We start from the raw sequence: 12,484 nt of genomic DNA, 5'->3' as shown, positions 1-12,484 counted from the left end.
AGAAGCAAGGATTAGTAGTAGATATTCTAATGATTTCTTTATTTGGCTGAGCTCCTTTCAGTCTAAATATGTTTGCGCATTCCACTGAATGTTACAACAGTTTTCTGATGACCTTGTTGCTTTTTAAAAAACATTAGACAGTGGCTGGGCTTCCCTGTAAGAAATTGTCTCCATTGTGCTTACTGATGCTTTGACGAGAGACAAATTTTGATTTTGAATTAAAAGAATAAATGGCAAGAAAAGAAATCATCCAAGAGTGAAGAGCCTTGTCAGACAGATTAGAAGGCACTTTTCAGTGAAAAAGTAGGATTTAAAGCCATCATGTAGCCAAATGACATTTTCCTTGTTTAGGAAGCTGAAGAAATGACATGTGCATCCCTTTTTGTCCTGAAGTCCCACACCGCAGCTGAGTGTAATCATTGATCATGATGCCTGTGTAGTGGGGTTGAGGTGCTGTTCATTTGCCTCTCCAAAAAGACATGTAATTTCCTCATCTGGTCCCTTTCAATGCAATAACCTTTCCAGAAGTATTTGTGTTCCCACATCCATACTTGCATGCTGGTCCTCTCTTCCTACTGTACTAGGTACATTCAGAGTTAATGGGAGTTTCTCTTGTACTGGTGCTTCTTCTGGCCAGAGGCAAGAATCAGACAACTTCCAGCAGAACTTGCCAGCAGAATTTGTCATCAATGGTATTGATTGTGCCTTTAACTCAATTAGTTTGGAGGCTTGCAAATATTGATAGCTTGAGGAAAGGGTTTGTTTTAGCACTGGGTGTTTAATATGGATACAGAGCAAAACCAGCTATTCTTGAGCAAGGAGACAAGTAAGCTTTTTTCAAGTACCACTGCTTTCCAGTCAGAAAAAAAGGAAAAAAAAGAGCATAACATTGTGATCATTGTACCATATCAACATTTCAGTGCATCTGCTCTCTGATGGGTTTTTCATTTGCGCTGTGAAGTGTGGGCCTGAAAGGAGTTTTGTGCTTTTTTTCTCTGCTGATTTTCCATAAAACCTCAAGCTGTTATAAAAAGTGGGTGAGTTATATGTTTGCATTTTTCAGATAAAGACAACACATTTGTTTTGGAGCTCTATGGGGAGACCTCAGGCAGGACCAGAAACTCAGGCCTTAAGCATGGCCTGAGGCTGTGCCTGTGTGATTGCACTCTGCAGGTTGAGCACTGCTGTTCTCAGGAAAGGTGAACAAATTTCTTTATATGAGTCTGTGCTGGCAAACACCTTTGGCACAGGGGTACCAAAGCGCTGCTTGCTTCATGCACCAGCCATGATTTTAGCCTACCTATGCAAAGCTACATGGCTGTAGCTCCTTATATCCTAGCTCTTGAAAGTGCACTGCATGAGATATTCCTGTGAGATCAAGGAAGCGCCAGCAGTATGAGACAGGGCTTTACAAGTCATAAAATGCAGATGTTTTAATTAGAGATGTGATTGCAAAAGTGGTACTTTATTGCCCTGTGCCACTGTCCTTATTCTCGCAAAGCTGCTACAGGAGGTAAGTGCTTGATGTAAGTTTCTTGCTGAATAAAGTGTACAGTGTGTTCAGTCTCTTCTTAAGGAGATGCTCCTTTGTAAGGAAGGACAAACTGCATATTTGAAAATTACTCAACAGAAGGATTCAACCAATATTCCCTGTAGGACCTGCTGGTATTCATTTGCCATAAAGCAGTATTTTCTCCAACTGTAGGTTTGTTGAGATTTTTGATCTTCCATCAGCTGCTTAGCAAGAGGCCAAAATGAACAATAAAGGTTTAGAGAAATCCTAACTCCAGGAAAGCTGCTGGTTTTCTAAGGTTAGGACTCCTATGCTTAAGCACCGTGGCACATTGCAGTCTGGTGCCAAATTTGACAATGAGCTGAGTACCTCTAACATCTCCTAGTGATTTTCAGTGTTGAGTCCCAGTTGAAGAGAGATTTTACATTGCAAAATTATTTTTAATCAAAGAGTGGTGTCTTGGATGTTGGTACAGTGAGAAAAAATTAAATAGATACGGTATCACTGGATATATACAGAGTTCAAACCTCCTAGGTTTTAGCTGTCTGCCACATAGCAAGGTACTCTCACCAGACGTTTCTAGAGGGACAGAAGAGAAGGAAGAAGGGGAAGGGGAAGAGAAAAGAGGAGAGGAGAGGAGAGGAGAGAAGAGAAGAGAAGAGAAGAGAAGAGAAGAGAAGAGAAGAGAAGAGAAGAGAAGAGAAGAGAAGAGAAGAGAAGAGAAGAATAAATGAGCAAGCAAAATTCAGTTTAATGAAATGTAGCAGCTGTCACAAAAGAAATCAATGGGATACATACAACTGGCCTTTTAGTAATGCATAATTACTGTAAGGCTTCTAATTAATTTCCTTTTTACAATGCATCTTAATATCAATTTGTAAGTGTCTAAGAAGGAAGGTTTACATTTTGATTCTTCTTTGTAATCTCAGGATAGAACCAAGAAACCATGAGCACATGCCTTTATTTGGGGAAAACCTCTGTCTACAATTTATTAACATTTATTTGCGTTGAACATACAACCTGTGGTTCTATATAACCACATGATGAAAGGCATCACCATCATGGGATTTGTCTTTTGTGCTCAGCAGGGTCTTGCTCTTCTCTCGATGTCCAGGTGCAGTCACTGCTGGGGGCATGAAAGGTCCACTGTGTCTAAAATTCTGTGACCCAGGATGGTTGCTCTTTACAGGCTGGTAATTAGAGGGTTTGGCTTTGCATATATAGATACCCTGACGTCACAGAGAGCATAAAGCTGTGCTATGTATCTCAGCACAGAAAAATGGAAAGTGTGCCCTCTTGGCTCGCTTCTGCCATGCTCTTTTTCCCTCATTTGATCTTGGCCTACAAACAGGCAAGCTGTGCTTTATGAAAGCTTTCTCTTGATCTAATTTGAGTTACTTTTGTCCTTCTCCTGGTGCACCTGTGTGCTTGTGCGGTCTACTCTTTAATTCCAAGCAATCACAGCATTGGTTTAGTGCTGTGCTGTGCATGATGTTGAGGTATGTTTGAGCTCCGAGTCCCACATTTTTATTTTGCAATAAACTCAGCTGAGTTGCATTTGCAAGATGGATCAGGCAGAGGAAGAAAAGAAACTACAGGAGATGTAGTTCTTTAGCTTGGGAAGCAAGGACAGGGTCTTCAGTGGAGGTCATGCAGCATTCTGAAACAGATGTTTGGTTCTTTATGGATGGGTTTAATCTCATGTGGTTTTGGGTGAAATGGGGATAATCCTTGGGGTAGTTTCTTCTCCTTTCAGTGGGGAGAGAGAAACTAGAGAGTATCTGGGCTCCCTACTTGGCTGCACGTTAAATGCTAGAAATAGGGTGAGATGAAACTAGGTCAGATCTTTCCTATCTCCCTTTGAAAGTCCCCACCTTTATCAGGATACCCAGGGATCTGAGGCAAAACCTATCAAGCCATCAGCTCCCAAGCACACCTATCCCATGCCTTCTGCATTTTGAAGGTTCTCTCTCAGGGCTAAACCTCCTCCAGCTGGTCACTGGGAGGTTTTCCTGGAGGTTTGGCACAGCTGTTTCTTCTATGCTGGAGCTAAATCAGACTACAAAGTCATTGGACCAGGTGCCAAACCCACGTAAATCACGTAAAGGCTCATCTTAAATGTATAGACACGGGCCTATCCTTGTCATGTGTGCCTGCTTTCCCACAACTCCAACTCCCCTGCCCAACTTTTCCCAGTTGGCATCTCTGTCTCACAAGGCACTGTTGCTATAGCAGCTGTTTTGTTTCATTTAAACACCTACCTCAGCTCCTGTCCAAAATGCAAACATTTCATTAGCACCTCATCTCCTTGGCTTCAGCCCACAGCACTCGGCCATAATGAAGTGCTGCACTCAGAAATATAATGTGAGGAGCATTTGATTAATGCATTGAGACAGGTGAGGAGAATGACCCTCTGGGAAAAGCTAGGGACTAAATTAATCTCGGATGTAATGCCAACAAAGACAGTCTACCAGCTTTGTTCAGATACGTGGTAAGGATGCAACCCGAAGTCCTTGGAAATCTTCCTGGAGCTTTTGTGTTTGACCCCAGACCCAAAGTGATGTGAAGTGGCTGGTTTCAGGTTAGTCCCTTCAAGAGGGTGAATGCTCAGCATTGGGTGGGGAGTGCACATGATGCAGTAAGCACTACATTAGGCTTAATTGATGTTTTCTCTCAAACTTGCATGCACATGTATGTGCACATCTAAAACAAACAAAAAAAAAGTAATGCATTAGATAAAATATTTTTTTCTGGGGTAAAGTCTTTGCAGCAGATGTTTTACTGTAATGCAAATATTTCAGCATCTGTTTCATATTCTGATGAATAGACATTACCTTTCTGTCCAGAGCCAGGAGCTGGATCTGCTGCAAAGACATTTTCCACCATTCAGATATTGATAAAAGTATGCAGGATGTTGTTTTAGCAGATAATTTAAGACACCGGTAGGAGCTGAGCTAAATGGAGGTAAGGCAAATTGTGTGATAACATTGAAAGGGGAGAAAAAGCCTCATTTTCTGCTTTCCAGGCATAAAAGGTCTTTACACCATGTTGTGCAGAAGCTGCACCACAAACTAATTAAGCTTTTTGGTCACTGGAAAAGAACACCACCTATTTTTTTGCCTGTGAAGAGATAAGCTACCAAAGTATACTACAGAATTTTATTAAGAGCTGCAGAGATCATGTTTCCAAATTCTAAACCACAGAAAAATATTAGATTTAAATGCTATGGATTTTTATGTTTCTTCTTGACTACTAATTTTAACCAGCTTGTTGCAAGTGCATAGCAAATGTGTTAAGATAGTTTTGAGACTATTCAGGAAAATCAGTTTAATAATCAGTTAAAAAAAATTGCTTTATGCTTATCAAGTTCCACTTAAGACCAGATGAGCAAGGCATTCTGTTTATGGCATAGGAGAGCTTTGGCATAAGAACAAATGAGTTAATTGACCATGAATAAATGTGACTGTGAAAGTAGGAGCTTTGTGCTGTCAGAGGAGCCCAATTAAGGTGCAGTCTCCCAACAGAAAACCTGATGGTGTGAGAAATCTTCCATACTAAGGAAGGTATCTTTCCTGGGATTAAAAGCACCAACAGTGGCAGTTCTAGCTGCCTTTTTTCTCCTCGAACCTTGCTGTAATTGAAATGCTTGTTAAGGTCATGTGGATATAGGAACAAATTCTAGTTTGATGTGATCATATCCTCCCATTGCTCATTTGCACATGACCATGACGGGTGAGTGAGTCAGGATTCCCTGTGCCACGTGTTGCCATTGTAGGGCTCCTCCTGGGGGCTCTGCTGGAGAAAGGGCTGTGCCACAGCTTCTTTCCACCCATGGGTTTAGAAACAGTATCAGGAATAAATGCTGAAATATTCCCATGACAGTGAGCCCATGGGGCACACTTTAGGCTTGGAAAATGTTGAAGTCCCATGGGACTGTCATCAGCTTGCAGAGCAGAGGTGTGGGTTTGATGCCTCTGTGCTCAGCATATAGAAAATTATTATGAACAGCAATTTCATCTTGAATGGGAGGCTGGTTTCTGCAGTCAGCCTTACCTGGCAGTGGAGGTCCTTCTCTCTGGGGTAGGCCTTCCTGGTGACTAGACCCTAACCAACTGAAGAAAGCATGATCAAAGTAGCTTATTTTTTTATCCTTTTCCTCTGCACAATCAGTTCTATCAACTGGTACAGCTGGTCTCATTAAAAAATGTTCACTGAAAAGTGGTTGAGTCAGCTCTGGTTAGTAACGAAGCAGAGGACTTAGGTTGAGAAAAATCTTCAGTTTGGGTAACTTCTACTGCAGTAATTTTGCAGTCATGAGACCAGTGCAGTTTTGTGTGATCCTGTATGTGCATCCAGATTAACCTGTGGGAAGTTATCCATGGGAGAGCTCTTTGTGCGTGGCAGCCCAGGGCAGAAGGTGCACTGTAGGAGGGACTGAAGCAGTTTCCGCAGGGCTGACTCCTTCCTGAATGCAGTGATTTGAAATGTAGTGTCTTATCTAAATCTCTACGGGCACCTGCTGCTGCTGCTCTGGATGAAGTGGTATAACTCAGCTATCTCTGTGTCTTCATGGCTGCCTGCCAGAGGTTATGTGGTGGGAAATATTTTAGGCAGTGTATCCTTTGCAGATACCAAACACCTTCCTTGAGTGCCCCAGCCCTACTCTTGAGTTCTGGTGCTGCAGATGGGTTTTTCCTGCATGTTTCCTTAACCATCATCTTCCTCCTACCCCTCCTTCCCCACCTGCCCTAATTCCTCCTTTTTCCAAGCCCAGAGATGATGATTATGGAAAAGGACCATTCCCAGCCTACATTTATAATAATATCAGTATTTCCTCCCTGTCCCATCTAATGGTATAGAAGTTGCCCTAATGGGTGCGGGGAGGAGATGCTGTCATCCCCCTGTAAAGTGATGTGTGTGGAGGATGGGATTAAGCATATGTCAGAGGTCTGGGTGCTTTAGGTTTGCTGGAGCCTTTTCTCACTCCATCCCTCCACCTTGCAGGCCATGGTGGAGACGGTGAACAACCTCCTGCAGCCTCAGGCTCTGAACGCCTGGAGGGATCTGAACGCAAGCGAGCAGCAGCGCGCGGCCACCAAGCTGCTGGACACGGTGGAGGACAGTGCCTTCGTGCTGGCTGACAACCTGCTGAAGACAGACATCGTCCGGGAGAACACTGATAACATCCGTAAGGGGCAAATCCCATCAGTACCGAGAGCAACCCGTGGAAGAGTTAAAGGCTGTGAAGCCCAGCTTTGGTCTTGGTCCCTAGATTAATTGGAGAGCGATTTGTAAGATATGTGGGCCTTTGTCTGAAGGCCTTCAAAGTCTTTCCAAAAGAGCCTAAAGGAATAAGGCAGCTCTCTACCCTTGAAATCCCATGGAAAATGAGCGCCTGACCTGCCTTTATTACTCCCGGCTTTGAGGGTATAATCTGTGCTAGAGCAATGAGAGCAGAGCTTCACAGGGGGATTGTTCATCGTAAGGCAATTGTATTTCATTTCATACAAATTTGTGTCTTTATTCAGCTGATTGTTGATTTTAATTAAAAAACAAGCATGATGGAAAGCACCAGCACTCCCACTGTGCATATGTAAAATGAGAACAACTCTTCTTTCTATTTCCATGAATACAGATCCTGAGCACTGATAACATTTACAGAAAGTACCAATCGCCAGTGGCAAAGAACTAGTATTCTCAGATTTTCATTTTAACCGTTGTCCTTAATATCCTGAGGTTCTTGTTTACAAGAACTGGTTGTCTTTTGTCTTCCACAGAGAGTAGAATTTATTTGTGAGCTTTTTTTTTTTAATTAAATTTAAAACTTCTTCAGGACAAAGATTTAAAAAGAAATAGGAGCCCAAACACATTCTAGCATGCAGCACTGTAAGTTAATTCCTCTCCTCTCAGCTGGTCTGGAACACCATTTTGTAGCTTTGAAATACCGTGCTGAAGATTATTTCAGCGGGGATTTTTTTCTTAGTGTCTGTCTCTCTTGCACACAGAGCTGGAAGTTGCGAGACTAAGCACAGATGGGAATCTGGAAGATCTGAAGTTTCCCCAGAACATGGGCCATGGAAGCGCCATTCAGCTGTCAGCAAATACCTTGAAGCAAAATGGTAGAAATGGTAGGTCTGGCACCTCAGGCCATGAGGCAGCCATGCCTTAGGCATTGTTTTGTGTTTAACCATTATAAGTAAAATATTAATCGCTATGTTAATATTTAAATTAACAGTGGTGTCATTTGCTCATGCCCTTGACTGCAAGCTATGTTGACTGACTGGGAATGTATTATATTGCTAAGTGATTCACAGCCTTCAAAAGTATTTTGTGATGGTAAAAATGCATCAGATCCTTAAAGTATGGGGCTTCCGGGGCACAGTGCTGAATCCAGAAAAGTGCTTTTAACTGCTGATTTCTGCAGTAGGAGCTTCAGATGGGATAAGAGGCTCATTTGAGTAAACTGCTTCACAGCAGGGCACCATACAAATATCTGAAAAAGTACAGGGAAGAAACAATGGTAGCAAATATTAATAATGAGCCAACATGGCAGAAAAGGTTGATTAACTGTTATGAGTCTAAATCTTTAGTGCCTTTCTGTATCTTATGAACCTCCTGATACAGCATAAATTTTAGATGATGTTATATCTGAGCAGTCTTCATCCTGCCAAGCCATTTATTTCCAGATCAGGAGTTTGAACAGACATATTTGTTGATCTCTACAGCCTCAATGTAGACTAACTTTAAACTCATAGGCTTCTATTGGTGGGCCCAACATGGTCCTGTTTCTGAGTTTCTTTGAAATTTAATCCGTGTGCAGGGGACAACACTCATATACGGGCTTTGGTCACTGCAGGCAAAACACAGAATCCTAGAATGGCTTGGGTTGGAACGGACCTTTAAGTTCATCTGCTTCCAACCCCCTGCCATGAGCAGGGACACTTTCCAATAGATTAAATTGCTCAAGCCCCATCCAACCTGGCCTTGAACACTTCCAGGGATGGGGCATCACCAGCCTCTCTGGGCATCCTGTGCCAGTGCTTCACCCTCCTCTCTGTAAAGAAAAAAAATAAATTGAATGATAGGGCAGCATTATAGCCAGACCAGATGTGTTAAAATTTCTAAAAAATTTAGACAAAGTTTGGTCTGTTGGTTCAGAAGGAAAGTCTTGCCATTTTCTTGTTTGCACATAGGGTTTGAGGAGAAGTATCTCTTTTAGAGACTATTTAAAACTCAAGATGTGTAGCAAAACTCCAACAGGGCAAGACTTTTACGCTGCTGTCTGTTGGCAGCAATGAAAGTTTTGTATTTCGAAACACAGTATCACTGGAGTTCTCTTCAAAGCAGAACCCCATCAATTTTCACCAGCTTGACACATGCCCAGAGTCACCAAAGAGCTACAAATGAAATTATCATAAAAGGATTTAGGCTGGGAGGAACCTTTGGACTCATCAGTGCCTCTCAGATGCTGTGGTGATCATATAGAAATAAAAACATACCTCTCCACAACTAATACATATGAAGGTGAACTAATCACATTCCATTCTTATTTATAGGCTGTGAAATAATGTGCAAAACAGAAGGCAAACTGGATGCTTTCAGTTAAAAGCAGTTGGCTGGTAGACTCAGATTTCTGCAGGCTCTCTAATGGTGTTTTTCTGATTATCTGATTGGCAGATTAAGAGAATAAATGTATTTTTAAATTAAATTTCTGAAATTTTGTTTTACCTGTCATGTGAGATTGGAGTTCTGTTGGAAAGGTTTTGATTTCTTCTTCCAGATTTGTCCCCATCCTGAGATAGTCTTAATTTATTACCAGACTAAATTATAGTTTTATACTGCATCTGTGCAACATGTCAGCTTGAAACACGTTTCCCAGGTATATCCAGGAGAATAAAATGATGTCAGGTGGGAAATGGACCACCTGGCCTCTTTTTTTCTGAAGCCAGTTACATCTACTGATGCCAAAAATAAGCCCACCTTCCCTGTCTGTCTTCTGCTCATCTGTTTCCTTATAAAAGTTTCTTCTGGAAGAAGGAGCTCTGTCCTTCTTATCCAAGGACTGCTTGTTGCACCTCTTGGTGCTCACTGGAATTGGCAAGAGGTGGGTTTTCATGTGCCACATCCTGGTCCTTTCTCATTTTCTCAGAGCAGTTTTGAATTTGGTTAAGAGAAAAGATTTGCAATCTAAAAAAACAGCCACCCCTTAACCTGGTTATCTAACCTGGTACCTCTCTTCTAGGTGAGATCAGGGTGGCTTTTGTGCTGTACAACAACCTGGGCACCTATCTCTCCACGGAGAATGCCAGCATGAAGTTGGGAACAGAAGCGATGTCGACCAATCACTCCGTCATTGTCAACTCCCCTGTCATCACGGCAGCAATAAATAAAGAGTTCAGCAATAAGGTTTACCTGGCTGATCCTGTGGTGTTTACTGTCAAGCACATCAAGGTGTGTGAGTTCAAAAAGCACTTCTCTTTTTTTTTTTCAGTTTCTGAAATGAAATGATGCAAAAGTTGGCTGCTGTGAGGCCCCCAGACCTTGATTAGATTTTGAAATATACTTTTGTTCCTTTGCACTTTGTGTTATTTATGGAGAAGGTGTCTTTTACATTGCATTAATAGAAGTAAAGGAAGTGTCTCCTTTGAGCTGATGCCCATTGCTCGGTTGCTGACACGCATCATTCTGTAATTAAAAACTACCAATAAATTAGAATAGACCATAATGTTATTTTATCATGGTGGCAGGGGATGTTAGAGGGAAGTGGAATTACAGTGAAAGAGGACAGCTAGTCCTCCTGCTAGCCAAGCTCGGTCGTTGCAAAAGTTGATTGCTTAAAGCAATTAATTTCTCTGCTCTGCAATGCAAATGAAGCAGTGTGGTTTTGAAGAGCTGGATTTAGTCAATGTCTGAAATTAATCAAAAACAAAGAACTAAGTTTGCATTAGCAAAGAGTGCTGCAACAATCTAACTTTCTCTGGTATTGGCAAGTAATGCTTGACATATAAACCACTGCTAATTGTTTATCTAAAATTAAAGGGTGAGAGTTACAAAGAGCCTCAGTAGTGCATTTAGAAATCTCTGAGAACCTATCATTGTTACTGCATTTATTAATTTCTTCCTTGCAGCAGTCAGAAGAAAATTTTAACCCAAACTGTTCATTCTGGAGCTACACGAAGCGTACTATGACAGGGTATTGGTCCACCCAGGGCTGTCGCCTCCTGACAACTAACAAGACACACACCACATGCTCCTGCAACCACCTCACCAACTTCGCAGTCCTGATGGCACATGTGGAAGTTAAGGTAGGCATTGCAGATTCCCAAGCTGCCAATGCACTGGGCAGGAAAAGTGGTCAATATGTGGCACCATTTTGTTACTACTGCTGGAGCTGAGCTGGCAAGTTGCTGTGTGACAGTAACTCTGAAAGTAGAAACCATCTGGTGTCAGTCTTCCTTCTGCTCTTCGGTGAAACAGGAAATAGTCACGCCAATGCAGAGCCTGTCTTGGGCTCTTAGCATGGGCAGCTCTGAGCTGGGGATGGCGAGTGAGCTGGTTTAGCTGTTGCTGTGTCTTTTGCTAACTAGTACAGAACATCCCCTGGCTGGGTTCTTTCTCTTAGGATCCTCCCTGTGTCACCAGGGAGTAGCAAGGTGGGGGGACAGAAGTGTGCAGTCTGTCTCGTGGGGTGCAAGGTTGGGTGTCCTGCTGGCAGCAGCTGCAGACACACTGCCACACGTGTTTGTGTGAGGGGCGTGTGTGGAGCCAACAGTGTTTTCCTCCTTCCAGCTAAGAGGAAAATACATTGTCTGCATCTCACTGTGTGGCAGAGAGATGCAGAGTGTGACACATGAGAAGGAAGCTTCTGATACCATCCTGTATAGACTTGGCATCTACTTGAGGCCAGTGTATGACCAGCTGGTTCCCTTGCCTGCATTTATGTCCATGGTGTTAATCTGGCTTTTCACATGACTAACCCCACTGGAGCTAAAGAAGTTAATCCTGAAGGTAGATGTTCCATGGTAGCAGTAGTTTTGGGAGTGAAGCACACATTTGGGATTTTACTCAAGAACAGGAGAGTGGTTGAGATGATCCTCCATTTCCTGAGCTGCCTTGGCTGTCTTTGGTTGAGAACAGTCTAAACTGCTGGAGAAAGAAGAGGAGGCCCTAATGCCCAAAAGATTTTGGCCTAGTAATTTTCTTCCTTGTGGTGTCTCCATTTCATGTGCCTGGCACAGCAGCAAAATCCACAGCTCTGAGCTAGATATGGAACTGGCATCTTCCATGCAGTCAGAACTTTTCGGATTCACTTCCATGACTACCATAACCACAAAAGCTGTTATGGTTTTAAAACTACTTTTTCTCAAGTAGTCTTCCAGTGTCACTGCTTGGTGTATTTCTGTTCCACTTAATAATCTGAAGAGGAATGTGAAGAGCTGCAATAAAATATATATTAAATAAGCATCATGTATGACAAAAGTTCTGCAAAACAAGAAATGGTAGCCTGGGGGCACTTTTCACACAGCAGCTGGGTCCAGCTGAGAGGGGCAGGATATATCTGTTGCTCCTGCAAGTTGTGGTAACCACTTCATTCTGCTGGAGTCAGTCCTAGTTCAGGAAACATGCCAGTAAATGTTTGTGCCATTGTCCTGGGAGATGCCTGAAGAAAAGGCCTATTCAGAGCACATGTTTACAGGTTAATGGCATTCTGCAGTCCAGGTCTGCTTTTGCCAGTTTCCTACAACTGCTTGAATTTTCATGAGAAATGTGTGTTTGGCTCATTATCACCCACCTGGAATTAGCAGATATGCCTGAGTCACTGAAGTCAGAGATTGCAGCTGGGAAGTGCTGACAGTGATCTGCTCCACTGGTGTGAATGGGGGTGATCCCTACTGCGTGGTGCAGATACAGCCCAGTGCTCAACAAGCCTCTTCTGAGACTGCAGATAGGTCAGCCTTGTCTGCACTTCCC

The 12,484-nt window shown here is 42.7% G+C and overlaps 1 protein-coding gene across 4 annotated transcripts in view; it reads left to right on the top strand.

Moving 5' to 3' along the window:
• ADGRL3 (adhesion G protein-coupled receptor L3) overlaps window positions 1–12,484 on the top strand; it is a 252,647-nt gene that overhangs the window by 177,681 nt on the left and 62,482 nt on the right. For all 4 annotated transcript variants that reach the window (XM_041488243.1, XM_041488241.1, XM_041488240.1 and 1 more), the window contains 4 exons: window positions 6,518–6,701; window positions 7,519–7,641; window positions 9,756–9,964; window positions 10,642–10,818. In XM_041488243.1, the coding sequence (XP_041344177.1) occupies window positions 6,518–6,701; window positions 7,519–7,641; window positions 9,756–9,964; window positions 10,642–10,818 (693 nt within the window). The remainder of the gene's footprint in view (window positions 1–6,517; window positions 6,702–7,518; window positions 7,642–9,755; window positions 9,965–10,641; window positions 10,819–12,484) is intronic.

Source organism: Pyrgilauda ruficollis, unplaced genomic scaffold (assembly GCF_017590135.1).
Source record: "Pyrgilauda ruficollis isolate IOZ18807 unplaced genomic scaffold, ASM1759013v1 scaffold89, whole genome shotgun sequence".
Classification (NCBI taxonomy): domain Eukaryota; kingdom Metazoa; phylum Chordata; class Aves; order Passeriformes; family Passeridae; genus Pyrgilauda; species Pyrgilauda ruficollis.
Note: the sequence above shows the minus strand (reverse complement) of the source record. Positions and strands in the feature narration are given on the sequence as shown.